General features: G+C 49.4%; 1 protein-coding gene across 2 annotated transcripts; it reads right to left on the bottom strand.

Annotated features, from left to right (window-relative positions):
* Positions 1 to 26665, bottom strand: LOC144737365 (dual specificity tyrosine-phosphorylation-regulated kinase 3-like). Of its 2 annotated transcripts, XM_078620033.1 has the most exons (12): positions 25973 to 26665; positions 24847 to 25254; positions 24372 to 24474; positions 23249 to 23397; positions 22474 to 22610; positions 21578 to 21717; positions 16803 to 16941; positions 15239 to 15320; positions 5773 to 5945; positions 4385 to 4445; positions 2771 to 2882; positions 1 to 464 (listed from the first exon to the last, which is right to left on the bottom strand). In XM_078620033.1, the coding sequence occupies exons 2-7, from the start codon at positions 25243 to 25245 to the stop codon at positions 16895 to 16897; spliced, it is 975 nt and encodes a 324-aa protein (XP_078476159.1). In that variant the 5' UTR covers positions 25246 to 25254; positions 25973 to 26665; the 3' UTR covers positions 1 to 464; positions 2771 to 2882; positions 4385 to 4445; positions 5773 to 5945; positions 15239 to 15320; positions 16803 to 16894. The 2 variants fall into 2 exon arrangements, with proteins under 2 accessions (XP_078476159.1, XP_078476160.1); XM_078620034.1 differs by lacking the exons at positions 1 to 464; positions 2771 to 2882; positions 4385 to 4445; ... (1 more) ...; positions 15239 to 15320; positions 16803 to 16941 and having other exon boundaries at positions 20480 to 21717.
* Between the last annotated feature and the right edge of the window lie 310 nt (positions 26666 to 26975).

The following is a 26975-nucleotide window of genomic DNA, read 5'->3' as shown; positions in this document are numbered from 1 at the left end:
TGGTGTGTGGTGTGTGTGGTGTGCGTGGTGTGTGCATGTGCCAATGGTCGTGGTGTTTACACCAAGACATGTCCATCGTCCGCCCCCCCACCCCCGACTGCCTCCACCACTCGCAGCTACTTTGTGGTGGACGCTCGCCCTCACAGAGCAGCACACGGCAGAAGAATAAACCGATTGCTCTTGATGCACGGTCCAGATGCGACCTCTTCTTCTTCCTCTTACACACCAACTCTGTCTCCTGCTCCACTGCCTCCATCTCCTGCTCCACCATCTCCTTGTCCTCCTGTTCCTCTGAGGTCACGGCGAGTGGGGAGAGCAGCATGGTGGTGGTGGTCGTGATAGCGGCGGTGGTCATGGTGGTCGTGATTGTGGTGGTAGTCGTCCTGGAGATGGCTGACCCTGGTTCCTGCAGCCAGCTGTGTGCCAGCGCCTGTTCAGGTGTCAGGCGCTCGGCCGGATGCCACCTGTTGTGATGCACAGACACACGTGGCGCACGTGGAGAGGGTGAGAATGATTGAAGACTTCACGTTCATCTCCAAGTGCCTCTTTGAACTTACAGAAGCAGAAGCAGCAGTGCTCTGCTGTTGTCAACACCATCTTAGACCATCTGCTGCTGAGAAGGCCGTCAGATGTTCCACTTGTGCTCCCCACTGTACTACTTCGCTGAATGTTAGCCATCCGTTGCTCTGCTCATTTGTGAGCGTCTCTCCTGTGTCCCCTGTTGCTGGAGGGCGACTGCCTCCAACTCCCTAGATGCTTCAAGTGCATCTAGCCTGGAGCTGCCCAGAAGTGTCCTTCATGTGCATCCTCTACAGAGGGTGATTGTGACATTGCTGGCACCAGTTCTTGGCAAGTCCAATCAGTTCCATATCCTCCTGTACCGCATCCGTCCATCTCTTATCTAGCCTGTGTCATGCCTGGTGAATCCGCTCTATCTAGCCAAACAAAAGCTGCATGGGCAGCTGGCCAAATAGGTGGGAATGTGTCCAGACCTTCAAGCATCTGTGAGCTTCTCACACAATCAAGTCTGGTTCGACCTAGGATCGTAGGCAGGCCAGCCTGATTGTTTCATACCAGCGCAGATGTTGAAACCTGTTCAGATTTCACAAGCATAGCGAAGGGAGGACATAACTTTGGTTGAGAAGACCTGTTGCTTCATATGGAGTGATACACCAGGTAGCTTCCAGACAGTGTAACACAGCCGAAAGAATAATAATGCAGCTCGATTGAATCAATCACCTACACACCTATACACAGAAAAGACAAAGACACACCCAATCACCCGTAGACATACACACACAAATACAAAGATCCTCCATATAGTCTGAACAGACTTTTGGGAGAAATGCTTTTAGCGAGTACCTATGAAGGCTGACACAGCATATGAGGGGGTAGTTGGCCAGCACCACGCACAACCACCTTTGTCTCCCCACAAACAGCACCAAGTGCACACACACACACACACTTACACCCACTTCTCCACACATGTGCTGGTCTCCGTTGGTCTTTTATTTAGTTTCTTTCTCCGCACCCCGCTGGTCCTGTCAGCGGACCAGCGTCTCCTCGCGCGCGCCCCGCACGCGCTCCCTCGTCAGCTCCTCCGCTCTTCCTCACACCCCGCTGGTCCCGACAGTAGACCAGCGTCTCCTCGCGTGCGCCTACGCACGCTCCTCCGTTAGCTCCTCCACTCCCGCACTCCGCACACCGCTGGCCGACGGCGTGCTGAAGGTCCTTCGGCCACGTGGCCGATGGCGCGGATCCCCTCTCACCACCCAACGTGGCTCAGCCTCTTTACTCCCACAACTGACCCCGATCCCTTCTGGGCTCCCACCTATATCCTCTCTCCCACGTGACCCTGACTCCTCCCCTTCCGGATCGTCAGATCCGGCCTTCCCATACTGCCCTGCTGGCTCCACCCCCTTTCACCTCGCTTCCAATTGGAGCCGAGGTGAACGGCGGCCCCTCCCACACGCCCCCCATAATGGGCTCCGCCCCCCAATACCCCGGGCCGTGTGATTGGGCCAAGCCCAGCAGCAAACCCCATTTGCGCTCGCATTACACATGCATACAGTATACACACACAGATGCAGCGGTGACGTGATATAGCAGTGGCGTGCTCACTGCTTGTTGCAAGAGGTTCGTCATCAAATCCAGTAGCTGTCCTAAACAAGATTGTGGGTGTATTAACCGTAAATATATGCGCCCTTTGTCAATATCTTGGTTTGTATGTAAGCATGTGGTTCTCTGTGTAAGCAGTGGCGGAGCCAGTCGGGGGGGTGGCACGTGCCCCTAATTTTGATCGGATTATTGGGGTTATTAGTAATAAATTGGCATTTTGTGACCCCCACTGCCACTGTGTAGCATATTATTACGTGCCAGGGAATCTATGAGATGATAAGACAATAGTCTGAGTTCATAATTGGCAATAAGTAACGGCAAAACAGTTATAAGTGACTCACAAAATTGTGCGCAGTTGTGCATACAGTACACGACTTCCCTGAAGGCATACCTTCAGCGAGCGCGATGCCTTCCGCGAGCACACGCGTCGAATAAAAAGCAAGGGACAAGTTCTTAATTACTAACAACTCCTATCATTTTTCGTGGCTGGAGGGCTTGCCCCCCTACCTGAAAATCTGGGCTCCGCCTCTGTGCGTAAGTATGTGTGACTATGGATATCTATGTAAGTGTATGTGACTCTACGGGTCTCTATGTACGTCTATGTGACTATAGGTGTCTCTTGGGGGAGTGACAGGTGCAGGGGGGTTGTTACCGTAGGCAGCTGGAGACAAAATCTACCAAGGTGGGGTCACAGGTGGCGAGCACCTCGTTGAGTGGGTAGCTCCCTGAGAATATTCTCTCATTCCGAGGTATCCCCGAGCCGTCTGTGGGAATGACGAGATGCAGGAGGAACACTGTCACAAACCACGTCAGCCTCGCACAGCTACCACCGCAGAAACGCAAAAAACGTAGCATGATGACTTGGCGCAGGGTTGGGATCCGCCACACCACCCTGGGTTTTTACTGCGGTATGAATTTTTACCATGAAATATATTGAGCCGTTTGATTTGCAAGTGCCAGTTAAATACCCCCATAACATCACTCCAAAGGAGTAGACCGTTGTGTGCCAACATCATGGTCCGAATTAGAAAATTTACACTGACAATGACTTAATTGGGATGAGACATGGCGACATCCTGACTTGCCATTACTGCTTACTTAGTCTGTGATTTCCCGAACCTTCGATTATTCGATTAGCACTGTTGGCTTTGTATGGTGTGAAAGAAATTCAACGTATATACATAGCCGTGCACTTTCGGAAGAACGCACATACTAAATACGCGACATTTTTATTAACTATTATGTTAAACCCTATAGGATCAATAGATGGGGTTTAATAACTTTCATTTGACTTCACAAATCATATTTTTACCATTTAAAACCTATAGCCCAAACAACCAACGTGATTCACAATGGTGCATTAGGTATACTAAGTTTAACACGTAGGCTTTCGCGACCAATATTGTTCATAATCAACGATTTTTGGGTTTAGATCGCGTTATTTATAAATGTGTCGTAACCCTCCACCACCCGACACGGCCAATCAGTAAAAAAGTGTCACGTTGACAAAAGACAAATAGTTCACTGCTTTAGCCCACCGGTGTGTTGAAGCGTGAAACCACAACATTTACAATTTGAGTACGACGTTTCGCTGGTAATTGCATCCAGCATCATTGCCCGATGATGCTGGATGCAATTACCAGCGAAACGTCGTACTCAAATTGTAAATGTTGTGGTTTCACGCTTCAACACACCGGTGGGCTAAAGCAGTGAACTATTTGTCTTTTGTCAACGTGACACTTTTTTTTTACTGATTGGCCGTGTCGGGTGGTGGAGGGTTACGACACATTTATAAATAACGCGATCTAAACCCAAAAATCGTTGATTATGAGGTATACTAAGGCATGGGTGGTGGGAATATTTTTTTCCATCGGGCCAAGATGTCCAATTTTGTGTCGTAATACCCTCCACCACCCAACGCAGCCAAACAAAACAATTGGTCATGACGTGTTGTTTAATCGTTTGATGGCGACTTCCTGAATTTTGTTCTGACTTATGACCTCATGTTCTGGATATGTTTGATGCAGTGTATAGCGCAGCACCATTATCTAGTTGGCAAATTTGGTTGTTGTGAGGATTTCTCTTCAATGTGTCCCAGTGATTGAGCTGAAACGACCATAATTGGTGTGTCGTTCTGAAATTACCATAATTGGCGTGTCGTTACAAAGCTTGTGCATGTGGCCATTGAATTTGTTTTGGCTTTTTGGGTGGCGGATGGTCCTGAGGACACAAACATGACCAGATTTCACCATCCCCTGCAACTCACCAAAGTATTGATCCCTGCAGGGAGCTTTATCCCACACATACTGAGGAGGCACCCCCAGGACCTACGCACGAGTCAGACAAAGACAAAGGTTCCCCATAAAACCTTAACAGATATTTGCAGAAAGTGCTATTAGCAATCACCACATTAGGTACTCGATTCAGGCTGCGCCAATCTAGGGGAGACCCAGGACTGGTTTTAATAGTCAGTGGAAATGGAACTCGGGTTGTGCACTAACCACTAGATTACCGTTCCCCATGGTTTTGGCATAGGCAGCGTTAATAGCACGGTCCAACCTCAGGCCACTCGCCACGAGTTTTAGCGGTTCTAATCTGGTGGCTGTCCTGGATAATTCTAGGATTTGTATTATTAACCGTAAAATACTCGGCATGGTCTGCTTCATTCACAGTGCGGGTTGGAGACCCCGTGACGTCACTGGAAGATAGTCAGCGATTTTGGTCCCACGTCACAGCTCAAATTTGCCAAGTTACTTGTAAATTAATAAACTGTGGCTACACAGCTGAAGCAATCATTGCTTTATACTGGCAGGCTGACGCCCGTTTGTAGGCCAGCTTCTGGCTCGCATTGTGCCACACAGGAACAGCTGCCACTGGGCGTGCCCAATCAGCTGCTGGACAACATTTGTCGTGAAAGTCATTGCATGCCAAGTGCTCTGAGATGCTCAGAGTAAACGGTGCTCTCTGAAAACCAAATAAGTATCTTAAAAAACTACCACGAGTGATTGCAGCAATCCCTGGCAAGCTGTGAATTTATCAACTGGGAAGTTTGAGTAAATGCGAATTTATTTCTATATACCTGCTTACCAACAGCGGCCTTCGAAATTTGAGTAGCCACAGGTAAGGTGTTAAGCAAGTCACATTACATGTGTATTATGTCATTACATAACAGCATGATATCATGGTATTGGGTAAAGCCATTATGAACGTACTGCGTATCGATACGTTTTTTTTTCATAAGAGGTTTTTTTGGGTTAGATCGCGTAAATATATAAATGTGTCGTTAAAATCCGCCACCACCCAACACAGCCAACGAATAAGGGTTGTCACGTAAACAGAACATGCCAATTTGTCACTAGTACAGCACACCGGTGTGTTGGAGAGCCAAGCCACAATATTTACAATCTGATTACAACGTTTCGTCAGTAATTACAACTAGCTTCATCAGGCCACAGCTAGATTTGTGGAGAAGTCCAACTGTTTCGTTCCTTATATAGAGGCGTGGGCCCAGACTTACAACTGCCTTCCAGCTGCTCACAACGAGTCTGTTGTGAATACGTCTCTTACACGTATTACACACAATGTAGAATGACCGCTATGCGCCATATCATTACGTAAGTTTGACCAAAAAAATAACTGCAGTGTGTGTCATACCTCTATGTAGCACAGGAACAGGTCGTTGAAGTTAAAGACCTTGAAGAGGAGCTTTCCCGAGGCCATCTCTGCCACCACACAGCCGAGTACCCACATGTTCACTATGATTCCACAGTTCAATCCAAGGAAAGCCTCTGGAGCCAGGTATTGGTATGTACCGAATACCTTTAACCCTGTGCATGACAAACACAGAGAATCACGTAAAGCCTTTAATAACATCATCACACAGTATCACCACCCACAGCGTCATCAGACACACACAGTGACAAGTACACAAAAATAAAAATATCACCCATATAGCCTTTAAGACTGTTGGGGCAAGTGCTGTTTGCAAGTACCTATAAAGGCCAAAAAGGCACATTGAGTGGTGGGTGGCCAACACCGTGTCCGGCCGCCACCTTTGTCTCCCTCATGGCAATGTTAATGCACCACATCAGGTACTCATTTAAGGCTGAGTAGACCTAGTGGAAGCCCATCACCGGTTTACGATAATCGTCACTGGTGTTGAACGTGAGCGTGAATTGAACTGAGGATAATGGTTTCATAGCGCAGCACAAGGACTGCTATACTACCGCTCCCCACACACATGCTTGTGTAGTGGTGGTGTTGACGTGCGCCGACTGTGACAGTGATGGATCACGGGGCGGCGCGAGGTGCGGGGTTGGGCACGCGTTGTGGGCGTGGTGTGGACGCGCGCGCCGGGAGTGACAGATGACGGGGCGGCGCGGCGTGGGTGCTGAGGCACGCTGAGATGTGGGAAAACAGGATCGTAGCCAGCGCCCAGTGATTGGTCGAATAGGATGGGTGCTCGCAGCGACGTCCGCAGGTGGGGTATAAAGGGGGACGCGCGAGAGCACTCGGGGAGAAGTTACCCAGTTGAAGACCAGAAGACGGAGCTGAAGACCTAGTGCCCCGAGACCCCTAGTCCCGCCGTCCTTGTGGGGACCGGGGCCCTGTGTGGCTCGGAGGCGAGACTGTGGGACCCAGGGTCCGACGCCCACGTGGGTCGGGCTGGGGACCCACAGTCAAGACGGACACCCCGGGCAGGGAGTGTCCCGAGTAGCTCAGTGGGCGTTAGTCGCCAGGGTATCTAAGTGGGTGTTGGTCACCCGAGTAGCTCAGAGGCGTTAGTCGCCGAGTAGCTAAGTGGGTGTTGGTCACCCGAGTAGCTCAGTGGGCGTTAGTCGCCGAGTAGCTAAGTGGGTGTTGGTCACCCGAGTAGCTCAGTGGGCGTTAGTCGCCAGGGTAGCTAAGTGGGTGTTTGTCACCCGAGATACTAAGTGGGTGTTTGTCACCCGAGATACTAAGTGGGTGTTTGTCACCCGAGATACTAAGTGGGTGTTTGTCACCCGAGATACAAAGTAGGTGTTAGTCACCTGTGAACGAGTTTGGTAAAATAAAGAGTGTGTTACCCGTGAAGTCGTCTCCCGCCGAGTTACTACATTACAACTGGCGTCAGAAGTAAACCTGTCTTCAAGAAGTATGGACACGAGGAAGACTACCCGTACCCACGAGCGAGGTCGGGACGACGACGGCGTACCGGGGACACCAACCTCGGGAGGAGAGGACGAGGAGTTGCCGCCGATGCAGCACTTCGCGGTGATGGCCGACGCTCCGCTCGCCTCCGACACCAGCCTCCAAGACGCACACTCCCGGTTGGCGGAGTTGCTACTCGCCGCCGCCGCTGTCTTGGCGGACATCTCCGTTCCGGCGAGCGGAAAAACGGCTGCGGGGTTGGTGGAGAAAGCGACGTTGGAGGGATCCCGCCAAAAGGCGCTTCGCGCCAAAAGTCTGGAAGTTGCCGCCGTTTTTGAGGGGCCGCCATCGATTGGCGGGAAACACGGACACCACGTGGCCGGAGACCTCCGCTCAGCGCAGCCCACGTCATCAGCGTGCGCCGGAGCTCTCCATTTTGCGCCTGACAACCGAGCCGACATTTTACACAACTACAGCGGAGCGCGGGAAAATCTCTCCGACGTCGACGACGATCGGGTCCTCCAGCAAAGATTGCCCGCGCTGTCGGCGTTCAAGGCGGATGGGGGCGACTGGGGAGCCTTCCAACGAAGGTTCCTCGCTCATCAGGAGATGTCGGGGTGGTCCGACACCACTGCCCTGCGTGCGTTGCCAGCGATGCTCGACGACGACGCGCTTGCAGCCTTCACATCTGCTGCAAGGTCGTCCCGCTCTACGCTCCAGGCCGCACTACACCTGATGGCGAAGGTGTTCGGACCGCCCTCCACGTGTCGCCACCAGTTCTACGATCGGCGGAAGGTGGCTGGAGAAACGACGCTCGCCTATCGCACGGCACTGCTCGCCTTGGCGGACGCAGCTTTTCCCCGCATGGATAAGGAGGGGAAGGACGCCATGGTGACGGAGCAGCTGCTGGCGTTGGCCCACGAGTTGGGGGTCCCCATCAATGTGGCGGACGAGATGGATATCTGCTCCCTGGCGATCGCCACGAGCATTCACGCGTACGAGGTCCTCAAACGCAAGCCGGGGGTCGTCTGCAAATGGGCGGGGAACGCGGCACTGGCCGCCACGATCGCCGAACCTCAGCCAGCTGCGGATCAGGAGCAGGCCTTCGCGGCATCGCGTCCGGGGGAGTGGAGAACGGGAGGTCGTTCGCCCACACGTTCATCCCGCAAGCTGGAGCAACCGAAACCTACGACGTCCCTCGTCGTCTGCTACAACTGCGGCCTTCGGGGTCACGTCGCAGCCGGGTGCCGGGCCCCGCGTCAGCGTGCCACAGGACCACGTCGGGACGACGACCAGGCCCACAAGTCATCCCAACAAAACCCGGCAAGTCGCGGCACCTCACACGTTCGGTCCACAAACACGGCACATTCGGGTCGCCGCTTGGCGGTGGGGGGTTCGCGGCTGGGTGCCGGGGGTTCACTTCGGCGAGGGGGGTCCGTACACGGCCCGCAAGCAGTCGAGTGGTCCGAATTGGCCCACAGGATAGTGGCTGCGTCGGCCGGGTCGTCCGTGGTAACGGGGTTTATTGACGGGGTTGAGGTCCGGGTGCTTGTGGACACGGGTGCGTCGGCCACTATCATCTCGGACCTTATTTATAACATTCTTCCCGTCCAAAGTAGACCCCTTCTGCCAGTAGACGTGCCATTTTATGCGGCGAATGGGGGATCCCTGGGGATCATCGGCCAGATTCGGGCGACTATTTGCATTGGGGACATCAAATTGGCGGGCCCTATTTTTGTATCATCATCGCTGGCCGTTCCCTGTTTGCTAGGTACGGACTTTTTGTCCAAAATGCCCATCAAAATTCTTATAGATCAGGCCTGCATTGAGCTTCCGTCAGGTCGGCGGGTTGCGTTCTTGTCGAGCCCTACCAAAATACGCACGGTTTGTGCGACGGTGCAGGCGCTGGCAACTCACACTGTACGGGTGCCCCCGGGATCGCAAATGTTGGTACCCCTTCGGTTGAGGAAACCACTCGAGGTGGGTGCGGAGGCACAGGGGGTGCTGTTGGGGCCGTCTAACAGGGCCAGAAGGGGCCTCGACTTAGCGGTTGCTCAAACCATGGTGAGAGGGGACAGTGAGCCGTTCGTAATGGTCCTGAATACGGGGTCGCGGCCGGCCGTAATTGCGCAGGGAACGGTGCTGGCTCACGCCGCGCCGCTACCCGTTGAGGAACGGCTCGTGGCTCAAGCAGATTTCACTGTCGAGTCGCATCCTCCAAGTGATGAGGGGACTGAGTGGTTGGACTCGTGTGCCGGTTCTGCTAACTTGTCCAAGGTGCAATTGGGAGCATTGAGGGGTTTGCTACTCGAGTTTGCTGACGTGTTCAGCAAACATAAGTACGATATCGGCTGCACTGACCTGTTGCGCCACCACATAGCTACAGGGGACGCGGCCCCTATTCGTCAGAATCCCTTCCGGCTCAGCCCAGCCGAGAAGGGGCATGTGCAATCGGCGGTTAATGATATGTTGGCGGCCGATATCATTTCGCCCTCTTCTAGTCCGTGGGGTGCTCCTATTGTCCTAGTAAAAAAACAGGACGGGTCCTTGCGGTTTTGTGTCGATTTCCGCCGCTTAAACAAAATCTCGATGGCGGATGCGTATCCGCTCCCCAGGATGGATGAGTCGCTGGATGCCTTGGCGGGAGCACAGTTTTTTTCCACACTCGATCTGCTTTCCGGATTTTGGCAATTGCCACTCGATAACGAATCTAAACCTAAAACCGCTTTCCGGACACCTGGTGGCCTATTTGAATTCAACCGTTTGCCCATGGGCTTACATTCCGCTCCCGCCACGTTCCAGAGACTCATGGAATTGGTTTTGTCGGGCCTCCAATGGGATACCTGTTTGATTTATCTCGACGATATCATCGTCTTCAGTCGGACTTTTGAGGAGCACCTCCAGCGACTGAGAGCGGTGTTCCTCAGGATGCGTTCCGCTAAGCTTAAATTTAAACCGGCTAAATGTTTTCTGCTTCGGGAATCGGTCAGGTATTTGGGCCATATCGTGAGTCGTTCAGGGATCTCGACGGACCCTGCTAAGACGCACTGCGTCAGCTCATGGCCAACGCCAACCTCGGTCACGGAGGTTCGCAGTTTCATTGGTTTCGCCTCCTATTACCGTCGTTTTGTCAAGCAGTTTGCCACCATAGCCAGGCCCCTGCACGCTTTGACGGCTAAGGGTGTGCGGTTTCACTGGGGGGCGGAAGAGGAGGCTGCGTTCTGCTCCCTTCGTGACGCCTTGGTGCAGGCTCCCCCCTTGTGTTACCCCGATTTCACACAACCGTTTTTGCTTGACACAGATGCCAGCAACACGGGTATCGGGGGGGTGCTCTCACAGGTGGTCGGGGGGGTTGAACGGGTGGTCGCCTACGGTAGTAGAGTTCTTTCCCCCGCCGAACAACGCTATTGCGTAACTCGTCGTGAATTGTTAGCGATTGTGTTTTTTACACAGCAATTCAGGCCGTATCTTTACGGCCGTCATTTTACGGTCCGTACGGACCATGCGGCTCTACAATACGCTATGCGCGTGGCACAGCCATCGGGCCAATTGTCCCGATGGTTGGAGGTCCTTCAGGACTACCAATTCACGACGATTTACCGCAAGGGATTGCGACACTCAAATGCGGACGCCTTGTCGCGGTTGCCACCGTGCACGGACTGCACATGTTTGTTGGGATCGGCGCGGTGCAAACCCCCGGTCGCCGGCACCCCGGGAGTTGCGCTCGCCGCCACTGACACCCCGGGAGTCGACGCCCCCACGGGGAGGGATTCGCTGTTGTCGTTGCCCCTCATTGAGTGGGGCCGTCTCCAAATGTCCGACAGCTCCCTACTTACGCTACGTCGAAAAGTTGGCGCTCCCGAGGTAGGGGATGCGCGGGTTGGTTCCTGGGTGTGCAGACAGGGCCTTTTGATGAAGTGGGACAACATGTCCCGGCGTCACGTGCTCGTTGTGCCTGTTGCTATGCGGGGTAGGGTCGTTCTGGCAGCTCATGAACGGCTCATGCATCTGGGTTTTCACAAAACGCTCGCCCTAATCCAGCGAGACTATTATTGGCCGGGGATGGGTAACGACGTGGCGAATATTCTTAAGGGATGCGTAGAGTGCGCCAAAAGAAAACCGCCACCATTGGCAGCTAATCCACCGCTGCAATCCATTCAAGTTTCGCGCATAAACGAATTAGTTGCGTTGGACATCTTGGGGCCCTTTCCTGCTACACCAAGGGGAAATAAGTTCCTGCTGGTTGGCGTATAATACTTCACCCGATGGCCCATGGCATGGCCACTCGCCAACCAGTCGGCTGCAGCGGTGGCGGACGCCTTCGTCCAGGGCTATGTTTTGGACAAGGGCGCCCCCGAACGCTTGCTGACGGATCAAGGAAATAATTTTTCGAGCGTTTTGTTGCGCGAGGTGTGCGACCTGTTGGGTACGAAGAAAGTGCGTACTTCCCCCTACCACCCGCAGACTGACGGGATGGTTGAGCGTCTGAACAGGACGATTACGTCTATGTTGTGCCAACAGGTCTGCGACGATCAGGTTGATTGGGACTTACAGGTGCCGGGGGTACTCGCGGCCTATCGAATGGCCCCTCATGCGGCGACGGGGTTTTCCCCATTTTTTCTTATGTATGGGCGGGAGGCCGATCCGGCCATGGACGTCCAACTGGGGATTTCCCAGCCACGTGCAAAATCAAAATTGGCAGACCACATCAAATTTAATATCGCCAAATTGACTGAAGCGCGGGAGGCGGCGAGGTTGAATTCGCGGTCTCGGCAAATTGCGAACGAGAGATTGCATGGGCGGAGGGTGCATACGCATGATTGGAAACCAGGCGATAAGGCCTGGCTGCATTGTCCACATGCACCGTTGGCTACGTCCCCCAAGTTGTTGAGACCTTGGAGGGGACCGGTGGAAATTGTGCGGGTTGCACGACCCCAGAGTATACAGATTAAATGGGAAAAACGCCGTTGGTACGTGCACCCCTCCCGACTGAAGCCCTATGCGGCACCGTGTGACCCCGTTCTGTGCCGTAACGACCGGGCGTGTGATGTGACCGTCGACTCGGGGAGGGAGGTGTCGCAGGGTGATCCTCACGTGTCTCCACCTGACCCACCCCCAGGTGCCTCGGGCTTGACGGCTGCTGACCGTCGGGAGCCTGAACCCCGCGGCACGCACGGGTCCTCGATGCCTGGCCGATGTCTTCCTGAACCGCCGGCACCACCGGACGTTCAACCGCGTCTGGTGCCGTACGACGGACCGGCAAGGCGGACTCGGGCTAGGGCACAACAATTTTCATGAAGACGTTTTTTTTTCGACACCGAGCTCGCCCGGTGTTCCCCTCTGCCGGGGTAATGTCCCGTTGTAGGGACGCTCGGAAAGAATGGGACGCTGCACGAGTCGAGAGAGAAAAAAAAAAAAAAAAAAAAAAAAATCCATTTATTTTTCTTGCTGCATACACATTGCTATTGTCACTCGCCGGATTGTATATATTGTTCTGTTGTCGCGGTGGCATTGGTTGATGGTTGCGGATGGTAGTGTTCGCGTTGTGTTGGGTTGTTACGTTAGTTGTTGTTCTTGTTGTTGTGTTGTGTTACGGGGCACACAGGGGGGTTTGTATATTTTTATAGCAGCCGGGTCGGCTGCGAGCTATGTGGTAGGGGGTGATGTAGTGGTGGTGTTGACGTGCGCCGACTGTGACAGTGATGGATCACGGGGCGGCGCGAGGTGCGGGGTTGGGCACGCGTTGTGGGCGTGGTGTGGACGCGCGCGCCGGGAGTGACAGATGACGGGGCGGCGCGGCGTGGGTGCTGAGGCACGCTGAGATGTGGGAAAACAGGATCGTAGCCAGCGCCCAGTGATTGGTCGAATAGGATGGGTGCTCGCAGCGACGTCCGCAGGTGGGGTATAAAGGGGGACGCGCGAGAGCACTCGGGGAGAAGTTACCCAGTTGAAGACCAGAAGACGGAGCTGAAGACCTAGTGCCCCGAGACCCCTAGTCCCGCCGTCCTTGTGGGGACCGGGGCCCTGTGTGGCTCGGAGGCGAGACTGTGGGACCCAGGGTCCGACGCCCACGTGGGTCGGGCTGGGGACCCACAGTCAAGACGGACACCCCGGGCAGGGAGTGTCCCGAGTAGCTCAGTGGGCGTTAGTCGCCAGGGTAGCTAAGTGGGTGTTTGTCACCCGAGATACTAAGTGGGTGTTTGTCACCCGAGATACTAAGTGGGTGTTTGTCACCCGAGATACTAAGTGGGTGTTTGTCACCCGAGATACAAAGTAGGTGTTAGTCACCTGTGAACGAGTTTGGTAAAATAAAGAGTGTGTTACCCGTGAAGTCGTCTCCCGCCGAGTTACTACATTACACTTGCATACGCACATACACAGCTACACACACTCACACACAGCAACAACAGTTGCCATTCGTCACTAAGTGGTGGTGACATCACCAGGGTGCTTGTGCCAGTTCAGGTGCACTCCCAGGCTACGTAAAGTGCCGAAGGCTCGCTGACAGGTCACAGGACAGAAAAAATTGTTTTTTATTTTACCAGGTAAGGCCCACTGAGCTATTTATCTATTTTTCAGAAGCCATCTGGCTACAGATGATAGCTCAGCAAAGTTGCATATTATGTGCAAATGTATAGCAGCCAAAGACTCTAAAAGCATGTTTCTAAATTTACAGGGAAAAACCGGAGGACCCAGAGAAAAATCCATGTGACCACGGCAAAAAAGGCATGCAAACTCCAATATACAGGCGTCAAGATCGAGATCGTACCCACAACCTCCTGTATACTAGGGGAGGTAGTCAAAATCTCGCCACCGTGGTGTTGGGTTGGCTGGATTTGTGTGCTCCTTGCACAATACTCTTCCAATTTTCTGCATTTTAGCGATTCGACACTCCGATCATTGTCGTGAGGATCGCTCTTCTGCCCTCTGTTGTTGGGGGATAACTACCTCCAACTGCCCAATAGCGTTCTTCATGACATCGCGAGTCTTGAGCAAGTCCACTGAGCTCCACATCCTTCCCATATTGCAACAGTCCACTCTTCTCCAGGCCGTACCGCGTCCGTTTAGCCCCCTCTGTCCGGCGAAACAGAAACTGCCTGGACATGCGGTGGCTGGGCATTCGGGCTACATGACACAGCCAATGCAGCATTGCCCATCGGAGGAGTTCACTGATGAAAATGTGTCCAACTCTTTCAAGGATTTGTGTGCTCCTTGCACAATCCAGCCTGGTTAAACACAATATGGATCATAGGCAGGCCATCCTGAAAATTTCGAACCGGTGCAGATATTCTAGGAGATGGGTCCACATCCCAAAAGCAAAGAGAAGGGAGGGCAAGACTGTTGCCAAAAATACCGGTATATTTGTGTGGAGTGACAGACCAGGTAGTTTCCACACAGCGTTAAGCAGCTGATCAAAAGATAATGCTGCTCGACTGATTCGGAGTGAGACCTCTACTGCCAATCTGGATTTGGTCATAAGCACACTGCCCAGGTATGGACACTTCACTCTCTCCACAACTGCACCATCACGATGGGGAGTTGACTCAGTGGAGTATTGGATTATACAAAATACTTGAGCAGGTGCTTAATTTGGTGGGGCTGATAGTAAGGCTCATCTCTTAGTGGCACGCTGCAAGTTCAGCAGCAGAACATCCAACTCATCAGTGAGTAGCAACCACCAGATCATCACTGTGCATAGCATGGTTGACCAGGAGGATCAGCCTCCCATTGTATCTGTACCAGATTAAAATTCCACAGGTACAGCCATGGAAGGCTTCTCGAACTACGTAGTCGAAGATGATGTAAACAATGGAGGAGCCAGATGAGATGCCTGTCGCACCGCAAGATGAACAGGGAATGGCTCTGACTGGTGTTGCTCATGAGCGAGAATTGAACTCGGGTCGCCAGGTTCGTAGCGCAGCACGCTAACCGCTACACCACCGCTCGCACACCCACACACATACTCATGCATGCAGTTGAGGTCACTTACTTTGAGAAGTCTCATGGAAGCTGCAACCAAAGTCCGTTACCCGCACGGTCCCAGCCACGGGGTCCTTGACCAAGATGTTGCCCTAGACCAAGGGTCGGTAACGGAAATAACAAGAAGATACATTTTTATATAAATTTGGTGAATAAAACTCAATATTTCAAGAGCCGTGATGCACTGTGTGGTGAATACGATACGGTGGTCCTGAATAAATAACATGACGAAGCAGTCCTTAAAGAGCCGCACACAGCTCTGGAGATGCAGGTTACCTATCCCTACCCTAGATGAAGAGCGGCAGAAGTCGTTCACGCTCAGAGGTTATGATAATCAAAATTTCGGGAAGCAAAGGATGGATCATTTAAAAGGTGTCCAATGAGGTGAAGGTCTGTCGACTTTAGAAAAGGGAATATATTTTTTTCTCATGGAAGCCACTCGAGGTGCCCCTTTTAAATGTGATGAGATGCATGTTTAATATTGCAAGCTGTTACATGAAACCCTAAGCTGAGAGCTGTAAGTACGAGTTAATGATTACGCAAATTCATCCACAGCATGGATTTAACAATGCTATCCACCGCGCTTTTGTATTTGAATATATCCAAATAGCACCATAGAAGCCGCTGGATGATAGGTGTTGGGCAAATGTGCGATTTCAAATCGTGCTTTTTCCTTTGGGTTGTCTCTCTAAAGATGCATTTAAATTTTTTTATACTTCTACTGATGCTCCTGCTGTTGTGGAGTGACTCATGCAACCAGCTATGGCTACAGGGTTTGTTCTAGATTTGAAGCGTTCGTGACTGCAAGGATGCATACTCTTAGTTCTTTCGGTAAAGTCACGTAAAAATGAAATTAAAATTAATTAATTTTAATTTCATTTTTTACCTACGTGACTTTACCGAAAGAACTAAGAGTACAGGGTTTGTTGTTTATGTCGTTTATTGTGAAATTTCGGTCACAGTTCCTATGATCACTGTTACATTGCTTTTATGGCTTTATTTTGGAGATTTCAAAAAGTTTTTGGTTTGACCATGTTTGTTTGTTGTAGTACAGAGTTAGACTGATGGCTTTAATCTAAGTTGTCTTGTGGTTGTTGTTGTTGTTGTTTGACTTGCATCCCATTGGGATTTTTGTACACAGCATTGGTGTACGGTGCTTTTTCTGGAAGATTTTGCTGTTTTTTCCTGGATTTTTCTGTTTGCGCAGTCACTTTAAGATGTTTTCTTGTTCCTGTTTTTGTTTTTTATTTGTTGCGGTTGCACCCGATTCAAGAGCCGAATGGCTCACAGGGCTATACCAAATAAATGAAATTGAAACTCTCCAAATGTGCTGCGACTTTTTATTCGATGTGGCCGGTTTTCTCTCAGGTGAGTCCCTAATAGCACCACAACTTTACACGAAAAGTGTCATGATTCATATTGGATCATCGTAAGCAGATTTGATCGTGACTCTCCCACTGCAGACAGATGGACAGAGTTAACAAATTTACCCTTTGATTGATGTGGTCGCTGTTCTCTGCGGAGAGGATCTCATAGCAGCAACTGGAGTTGCGCTGCCCATTGTGTCCCCTTACCAGCTTGAAGTCTCCATGAATGATCCTCTTGTCACGGAGGTGGCTCAGGCATTTCAGGATTGACTTGGTGTATTTTTTAACCAAGCCAATGTTCAACCTCCAGACTCCCGCCACTTTGATGACATCGTGGAGACTGCACCTGTGAAATAGGTAACGAGATAAAGTCAGTGGTATGCTGTGAAATGCGTCAACTATTTGTTGTTATTCTGCTTGTCCCCCACGAAAACCCTCACCGAGTCTCAAAACTCTTGTTCAAGAGGGTCCTGCTAAATTTGTCAGAGTAGTGGGCGATGTTGCTGTGTGTAATTAAGAGTTATAAATTTGCAGGGAATTTTTCAGCATTGGGATGTTTGGCCATTCACAGTAACATTGTGTGGTTTAGTTTTAGCTGCAGAAAGAAACCTGAGAAGCCAGAGGGAAACCCATGCATAAGCAGAGGAGAACACACAAACTGCACACATAAAGGAACTTGAGTGAGAAAACAATCGCAGCCTTGTTCGTATTGTGGTCACAGGCATGCTCCATGTCTGTACCTTACCCGGAGTATGGCGGTGACCACCTATGAAAACCAGATGAAGGGTGAGCACTAATATTGAGTATTTATTACTGTGAGGCACAAGTGTTAACACTGTGTCACCCTGCTAGTTGAAGGGGTATATTCTTTGGTTCTTTCGGTTAAGTCACATAGATATCAAAAATTATGAAAATAAAAAATAACGTGAATAAAAATATCACGACGTTTCGGTCGCAATACAAGCGGTCGTCATCAGCAAAAGGGGTTAGCCTCTCAAGGCAAACTGTTTATAAAGGTTTGGAGATGGGCGTAGCCCAAGTGTATCAGCAGCACGACCAGCATGGGTAGGGCAGCAATGCCAATGCAGCAACAATGGCAATGCAGCAACAATGGCAATGCAGCAGCAATGCCAATGCAGCAAAGGGCCGCCAATAAATCACTGCACCCCACTCCACACACCACACTGCTGACGGTGGAGGTTGATTGACAAGAAAACACAAGTCAAGTCAAGATCCAAAGTGGTTGATGACATCTTTCCAATGATTTCTGAATCTATAACCATCTTCTCGGTTGAAATTGTGTCTGTGTCTATATATATGTGTAATAAAGGTCGTTGAAGCGACTTCTGGAATCCGGTCTTTATTCGTCTTTCATTACAACACACTTTCGCGCTGCTGACAGACAGCATGAGAGGGATATAAAGAGAGAGACGCGCGCAGCCACATGGCAGCCTGGACCCCCACTCTCGCGTGGCCTCTTCCCTTCGTTCGTTCCAGTTCTGACCACGTGTTGCTCGTCTCCACCCCTATTTAATACCCGGGTCACGTGGTACCTTTCCACCAATCCTGGTTAGCCTCTATGGAATCTTCCAGACTCCACCGTAGGCTCCCGGGACCACGCCCCTGACTCGTCTCCCCATTGGCTGTGGCTAAAGCCAGCAGAACCAATCATCTACTTACAGCTGTCACCTTTCCATTACGTCAGGGCCACGCCCCTAGGCTTCCCCCCATTGGCTATGGACCAGGACCGGCAGAGCCAATCATCGTGACGAGTTGTGATCCGTCAACGACCCGGATATATCCTCACATTACATATGGATGGCTTCATGAACGAATCTTTGTTGATAGCCAGTAGGCTTGCAAAGTACAATTGTCTTAGAGAAATCAATTTCGTGTGAGCCAGCTTCATTAAAATAATGATCAGCCACAGCAGAAGTATTAGTCCTACCGTGTGACAAATCTGCCTTATGTTCACGAACACGGTCCGAGACATGTCGCTTAGTTTCCCAAATGTAACTGCTGTCGCAGATACAGCTGAGTTTGTAGACGCCGGGGTATTGCATTTCAGGAATCGTTTCCTTCACAGATGGGATCAGATCACGAATTTTATGTACTGTGTTAAATCAGACCTGGATCTTGTGTTTGTTCATGATTTTGGAAATCTTTTTGGTTACCCCTGCTATGTATGGCATGGTCATGGTGTTGATTGGATCATCAGATGGCTCCTTCCTCACGGTTGGGGTGATGGCTTTGCGGATTGTGGAGTCAGAATAACCATTCGCCTTGAGAGCTTGGTGTATGTGTTTGAGTTCACTGGTTAGGTGTGCATGGTCAGAGAAACATTGAACTCTATGGTGTAGCGTTTTGATGAGGGAATTCTTCTGGGATGGGTGGTGGTGGGAATCAGGTTTTAGGTAGGCGTCAGTATGGGTACTTACCTGGAGACAGAATGGCTCATTGAGCCATCTGGTCTCTTTTTGATTAGGTAGCATGCCATCCTTTCTACCTCCATGGTGAATTTGATGGCTGGGTGTATGGAATTGATGTGGTTGAGGAATTCGTTTAGAGCCGGTCGGCCATGTGGCCAGATAACAAACGTGTCATCCACGTACCTCTTCCACAAGGACGGGCGTAGAGTGGATGCCTAGATGGCGTCAGTCTCGAAATTTTCCATGAAAATATTGGCTACAACAAGAGATAAGGGAGAACCCATTGGGGTGCCTTCAGTTTACTTGGGCCTTTCGGTAAAGTCACGTAGATAGTTTGAAAGAAAATGATAAAAAATAACAAAAAACTACGACGTTTCGATCGCAACACAAGCGGATGTCTTCAGGAAACGGGGGGTTAGCTTCAAAGGCGAACTGTTTATAAGGGTTTGAAATGGGCATAGCCCAAATGTCAGCAGCCAATGATAATGTGAGTGGTGGACAGCCAACCCGACGGTGGTTGATTTTCCACCAATCAAAGGGCAGCCAGGTGAAAATTCCCTCATCAAAAACTCTACACTATAGCGCGCGATGTATTTCCAACCATCATCACCTAGCCACCGAACTGGAACACGTACGCCAAGCTCTCAAGTTGAATGGATATTCAGACTACACAATCGGTAAAGCTATCATCCCAACCGTTGGGAAAGAACCATCTGAGGACGCAATCCAAACCATCACCTAGCCATACATAGCAGGGGTCACTAAAAAGATTTCCAAAATCATGAGCAAACACAAGATCCAGGTTAGATTTAACAAAGTACATGAAATTTGTGATCTGATCCCATCTGTGAAGGATGTGATCCCTGACATGCATTATCCCGGGTGTCAATAAACTAAGCTGTATCTGCGGAAGCAGTTACATTGGGGAAACTAAGCGACATGTCTTGGATCGTGTTTGTGAACACGAAGCACATTTGAAACACGGTAGGACCAATACTTCTGCCGTGGCTGATCACTATTTTAATGCGGTGGGCTCACATGACATTGATTTCTCTAAGACGAAGGTACTTTGCAAGCCCACTGGCTATCCACTAAGATTCGTTCATGAAGCCATCCATATATATAGACACAGACACTATTTCAACCGAGAGGAAGGTTATAGACTCAGCAATCATTGGAAAGATGTCATCAATCACTTTGGGTCTTGACTTGACTTCTTGTCAATCACCCTCCACCATCAGCAGTGTGGTATGTGGAGCGGGGTGCAGTGATTTCTTGGTGGCCCTTTGCTGCATTGGCATTGCTGCTGCATTGGCATTGTTGCTGCATTGGCATTGCTGCCCCACCAATGCTGGTGGTGATGCTGATACACTTGGGCTATGGCCATCTCCAAACCTTCATAGACAATTTGCGTTTATAGGCTAACCCCTTTTCCTGATGACGACCGGTTGTGTTGCGATGAAACGTCATGATATTTTTTATTAACTTTATTTTTTATTATTACAGATAATCCCCGAGTTACGATGGTCCGACTTACGATATTTCGATCTTACAATGGTGATAGCGATACGACAAAATTGTAAAATATTTTAAATTTCGCGCTTTATCATCGCCATCTTCCTCTTTTGACAATTAAGTTAATGTAGCCATCAACAACCTAACATTATTCAAGTATGCAGACGACGGACAGAATCTTGGCGAGTACAGTACAATATGATACGTGACGATACGTTCAATGCATGTATGATACGTAGCTTTAGCGATTTCATTTTAGGGTTACCACGATACGATACGTTCAATGCATATTAAAAGTTTTTTTTTATAGCAGATAGGATTGTTTCCTGAAAAAACTTTATATTAAATTGCAGTTCATATAGGTAGGCTAATAATTTACCTTGTTTTTTTACTTTACATTTTACTGTGCAATACAGTATTGTAATTAATAAATACATACAGTATATCGTTTATACAGTACGGTACTGTAAATTTCTCTGTTTTGCTAAATTATCACCATTCTTTAAGACTCCTGGGTAGGCTAGGCCATCTTCGACTTACGATATTTTTGACTTACGATGGGGTCATCGTAACGCATCTCCATCGTAAGTAGAGGACTACCTGTATTATTATTTTTTTTCTATCTTTGTGACTTTAGCAAAAGAACCAAAGAATATGAATTCCTGCAGTCACTAAAGTTTTAAGTTAAAATTTGAGGGGGCATGGCAATGTAAAAGTGGGCAGGGCTGATGGAGAAAAGGGAGTTCTGGGGATGGTTTAGTTGTATATTTGTATGTGTTGGGTGATTTGTTTACCTTTCTTTTAATTTGCACTCCTATTGTGTGTTTGTATTGTTTGTTGTTGTAATATTCTTACCCACCCCTGCTCGACATCTGTGAAAAAGAGCTTCACAGCTCATCAGATTTCTCCAGTAAAAATAAATATTCTGATTCCCGGTTGAGCCTCCCAAAAACACGTGGCAGCGTCACAGTGTGATCACAATGTGTGGCATCACGAGCAAGTAAAATAGAGGACACTAGCGGATTCGCGGTACGTAACTCATGAGCTCCATGACAATAAAGTTGTGCCTCCGAAAGTGGAAGGAGTGGAGAAGTTTGACGACGTTGCTGTTGTCCTCATCATCACTGCTCTGCATCTCGAACAGAATTAACAGCTCCTTCTCCTGGTTCTCCGAGACGCTGCACAGAGGAAGGACCCCATTTATCAATCATGATCAGTAATAACGTCGATGTGTGATGCACCACATGGTTGTCACTTGCTTTTGAAGACAGATAACTCCGCAGATGGCCGAGGAACCAGAGACGAGCGGGAAGGCAGCAGTAGCAGCAGCCAGGAGGGGAGCCAGCGCCAACAATTTCCCAACCTCTGCAGCTCAAAAGCCATGCTGGCTCGGAACACGGTCCTAGGCATGCTCAGAATTCCCATGAGCTGAGCCGAGCCATGGCTGAGCCGCTCATGCGTCTGTGAAAGCAACTGAGTAGCTCAAGCCTGAGCTGAGCCTGAGTGATACCGGCCAATCCAGAGTGATTCCATGACAAAGAATCGAGCAAGGCTTCCATAAAGGAAGGCATGATGTCTCATGGCCACATAGTGCAACCGGTTCACAGTCAGGGGGCATGTTGATCATGTGTGATCCAAGTTGAGTAATTTGTGGGTATTTTTCAGTATTGGAATGTTTGGCCAACACCGGTTACATTGCGTGTAAGTGTGGGAAGACATTGGAGAATGCAGGGGAAACCCATCTAGAACAGGATCGAATTCATACAAACTCCATGAGTAAAGCACCCTGGTCAGGAATTGAACCCTGGAACTACACTCTATGAGACACTACTTGCTATGAGTCATAAGTGTAACCACTGCGCTGCCACCCTGCCCCCTACTATAGTAAAATGAACGATGACAACCTCATTGTGATGCGTGCCACTTTGATTTACCTGAATGCATTTCTGAATATCTTGATGGCCACCTGGGTGTTGGTTTTGTGGTCCACGCACTGCAGGACCTGCCCGAAGCCTCCATGGCCAATCCTGTGCAGCACCTCATACCTGAAGTACAGGTACTCATGTTCGACCTGCAACAATCACACAATCGCACGACGATTAATCAACGTTCATTCAGTGCTCATTAGACAAAGAAAAGAGAGACCAAATCCATGCTACGATCAGAACACTGGGTGTAGAATAAGCCTTGCTTTGTCAATTATGGTGAAGGATGAAATGTCTTGAAGTGCTCTTGTCTGCTGTGTCAGATAACTGAGCGTCAGATGAAATTTGGGTGGCAGGGTGGTGCAGTAGTAACACTCATGCTTCACTTGTAAGGAAGGGAGTCTGGGTTTGATTCTAGACCCAGGCACCTCTTTCTGTGTGAAATTTGTGTATTCTCCCCCTGCTCTGCAGAGTGTGAGTGGATGTGTCGAATACTTGAACCAATCCTGGGCACCCCCTAGGTCAACTCAGCCATAAATGAATACCTGAAGCAGTGTGTAAGCATCAACACTGGGAAGAGCAAGGCGGCCGGCATGTGCTGCTCGACACACCACCCGCACATAAGCCATGTGGGCCTTCATAGGTGCTCGCTAACAGTACTTGCCCCAACAGCCTGTAAAGACTATATGGACGATATGTCTTCATCTTTGTATTGTGCGAGTGTGAGTGTGTGGAGTTTGTATGTTCTCCCCCCTAGTTTTGCATGGGTTCTCCGGACTCTTACCGAATTATAATGGTCATCTATCGCATCATAGCCATCGTTCTTGGAGCCCACTGCTTGATTGTGCATCCCAAAATACCAAACCTCACGTGTGGACAGGACCTCCTTTATCTGGCCGTCACTTAGTAGGTGACCATAGAGTTGCAAGATGTCTGCAGACAAGAACAACAGCAGCAGTATTGTACAGTAGAGCTCTTAATGATGTTAAATGGTTCCATGAAACTGGTCATTAAGTGATTTGGTTGTTAAGCGAGCATAGGCAATGCAAGTACCAGGCTCAATTCGTTCCGATAGGATCGAAAGTTACCCCCTTTGCACCCAAAAAACTTACTAAATAATATTTAAACAATGTATATTAATACATGAAGATATTAACAACATAATAAACACATAATATCAAAATAAACACGGTTAATCAATGCATTGATTCATATTTACTGTACCTCCAACAGCCCATCGATAACAGGAAAATGGTCGGTAAGCGAACACATTGGGCTCTATGGGGGCCGGTCGTTAAGCGATTTGTTGTTAACAGGGATGGTCGTTAAAAGGAGTTGTACTCTGCACTATTTACACTACACTATATACTACTATACGTGACACTATACACTACACTATACACTACCATAAATTACTATACTCTATGGAGGCCTGTCGTTAAGCGATTAGTCAATAACCGGGGTGGTAGTTAAGAGAGGTTCTACTGTATTGTTAATGATGACGCTCGTTTACCCAGGAAAGCCTCAACGTGTATCACGAGGCTCCTGTCCGTGCTCTCACGGCAGGGAATAGTGGGGGGGGGGCAATGTTCCTGTGTGGGACCCCGACTGCTGAGTCACTTGCCAGGTGACCTTTGTAGCAATATGACGTTTGGCCAATAATACTCCGCACACGGTCGCAAAATAGCCTGTGCCACTCACTTGCCATTGGACGTTAAAGATCCCGCAACGTCACTCGTCACGTTCCAGGTTTGGCCCAAATATTAAAAGTTACACCAGAAATCACTCAATTGGGACAAAGACAAAGATCCCCGGAATTGAACAAGAAGGGTGTGAATACCAAATGTGCTCAATTATTCGTGTTGATAATAATACTTTTTTTAATTAATTGTTATTGGCGAGATCACCTTCGGGCGATTTGCTGACGAGGGGCATGCACACTGGACGGTTGATGGTCGCACCCTGGGTCACCTCCCTTATCAGCTCTCCGAACAGCTGCTTTTGGTGGGACTGCTCCATACACAGAGACAAAGGGGGCCGGTGAGTGATAGGTGAGTGATGGGTGAGTGAGGGGTGAGTGAAGGGTGGGTGATACTTCAGTGATTGGTGAGTGAGTGATGGTTAAGCGAGTTGTGAGTGAGGGGTGAGTAAGGGGTGAGTTATGTTTGAGTGATTGGTGAGTGAGGGGTGAGTGATCGTTGGGTGATGGTTGAGGGGTGGCTGATGGTTGAGTGGTGGGCGAGTGGTCAGCGATGGATGAATGATGATTGAGTGGTGAGTAATGGGTGAATGAGGAGTGGGCGATGGTTGATTGGTTGGTGAGTGAGGGCAGGTGATGGTTGGGTGATGGGTGAGGGATGAGTGAATCGTGAGCTCCCCCACCTGCAGCACCTCCATCTCCTGCTCCACCATCTCTGTCTCCTTCACCACCTCCAGCTCCTCCTCCACCATCTCAAGCTCCTCCACCACCTCCAGCTCCTCCATCTCTGTCTTATCCACCACCACCTCAAGCTCCTCCATCCCCTCCCATTCCTCTTTCTCCATGCCCCCATCCTCCCACTTTTCCATCATTTGCCACTCTTCAGCTGTCTCCCCCTCTTTGGCTGTTTGCCACACTTCCTCCGTATCGCACTCTTCCTCTGTATCCCACTCTTCAGCCATATCCCACTCTTCATCGGTATCCCACTCTTCAGCCATATCCCACTCTTCAGCCATATCCCACTCTTCAACGGTATCCCACTCTTCCTCTGTATCCCACTTTTCCGTGACTGGCAAACTCATGCAGAATCTCTGCAAAGGCACAAACATGACGAGAGTAATTGTTATTTATGTTATTGTTTATCACAACTTGGCTTGTTTACCCAGCGACGCCTCACTCGAGCCTCAAGACTCTATGTGCGAAGGTTCCTGCCAGGTTTTGCTTGCTGTATGCGCAATGAATCCAACTGAGTGATTTCCAGATGATTTAGTTTCAGCCTAGGAATGTAGGTTTGGTCGATACTGGTTACATTGTCAGTGGTTGTCTAGGTATGGGAGGAACTTGGAGAACCGAGAGGAAGCTCTTGTAGAACAGGAAGAGAATGTAAGACAGACTCCACGCAGAAAGGGGCGACCCGTGCCAGCAATCGAACCCAGGGACTTTTTGCTGTGAGACACGAGGGTTGTCACTGCACTGACACTCGTCCTCCCCATTCTGGTTCATAATTCAAGTTTGGGTTTGGCCACCGCGTAATTTGGCCAAATGTAATAAGACATTCCCAACCAATATAGGCAAACAAGTAACATTGTAATGTGTACAATGTTAATGAATGAATCAGCCACATGGCTGACATGATGTCCCCCATGCAGCATGGCCGATGAGAAGACCCAGAGAGAAGGCCATGTCGGCTGATATGTGGAAAGCAAATACTGTTTTCTGTTAACGTGGAGGTACCGATGTGTGAAGGAGACACTATCTATCCAATGATAATACATCATTATTTACAATAAAAATTGTAATTGTGATCACCTTGCGGGGTTTTTCTGATGATAGAGTTGTCCTCCAAAGGTGGCAGTCGGCTCCACACCAGGGCTTTCTCCCCACACTGCAATGACAAGACTCCCTATATAGACTCTGACAGATCCGTAGATGTATAAAGAAACCCACAGACTCACACAGATACCCAAAGACTCACACAGATACCCACAGACTCACATATACCCATAGACTCACATAGAGACCCATAAACTCACACAGAGACCCCTAAACTCACACAAAGACAATATACTTGCACAAAGACCCATATAATCATACAGAGACCCAGAGACACACACAGAGACATAGAAAACCATATACTCACTGTGCGTGTGTGCTGTTAACGAGCACCTATGAATGCCGGGACAGCACACCAGAGGGTGGTTGTGGTCAGGACCCACGTCTGCCCACCTTTGTCTCCCCAATGGTGATGTTTACATACCATATCAGGTATGTAAACATGCTCAACAAACACCAAAAATGTTATTTTACCAGGTAAGGCCCACTGTTGGGTTTGTCTATGGCAGTATATAGTATGATGTAAGAGAAAAAAGTTTAGCTGGAAGCATATTATATTTTTTGCGACATAGAATTGTAATGTATTACTTACTGTTAGTAGCTCAGCTTATTGGAGAGTATATTTAGTATACTGATGATACTATGTAGTTTATACTTTAGTTTTTTACGTGGTGGTTTAGTTACTGCAGCTACATACTATTAACATTCCTTCCCTTTATTAATGCTACCCCTATCCCCTCCCTTTGATGCTATTAATCCTGCATAATGCACGGGCATAATATGACTTTGAAACCCTCCGCCCACCTCCTACGCATTCCACAAGTAGTAATAATCCCATATCTGCATTTTCCATAAATATGCTAAATTCCTCTTGATATGCAAATTATTTTGTCAAGGCGCTCTTCCCCCTCCAACCCAGCTTAAATATACGCTCCAAGCCTGGGGTATTTCATTCAGACGCTGTCTTCCCGACAGACCT

Source organism: Lampetra planeri, chromosome 69, assembly GCF_965212315.1.
Source record: "Lampetra planeri chromosome 69, kcLamPlan1.2.h2, whole genome shotgun sequence".
NCBI lineage: Eukaryota > Metazoa > Chordata > Hyperoartia > Petromyzontiformes > Petromyzontidae > Lampetra > Lampetra planeri.
The sequence above is the reverse complement of the archived record's forward strand: the minus strand, read 5'-3'. Positions and strand labels throughout refer to the sequence as shown.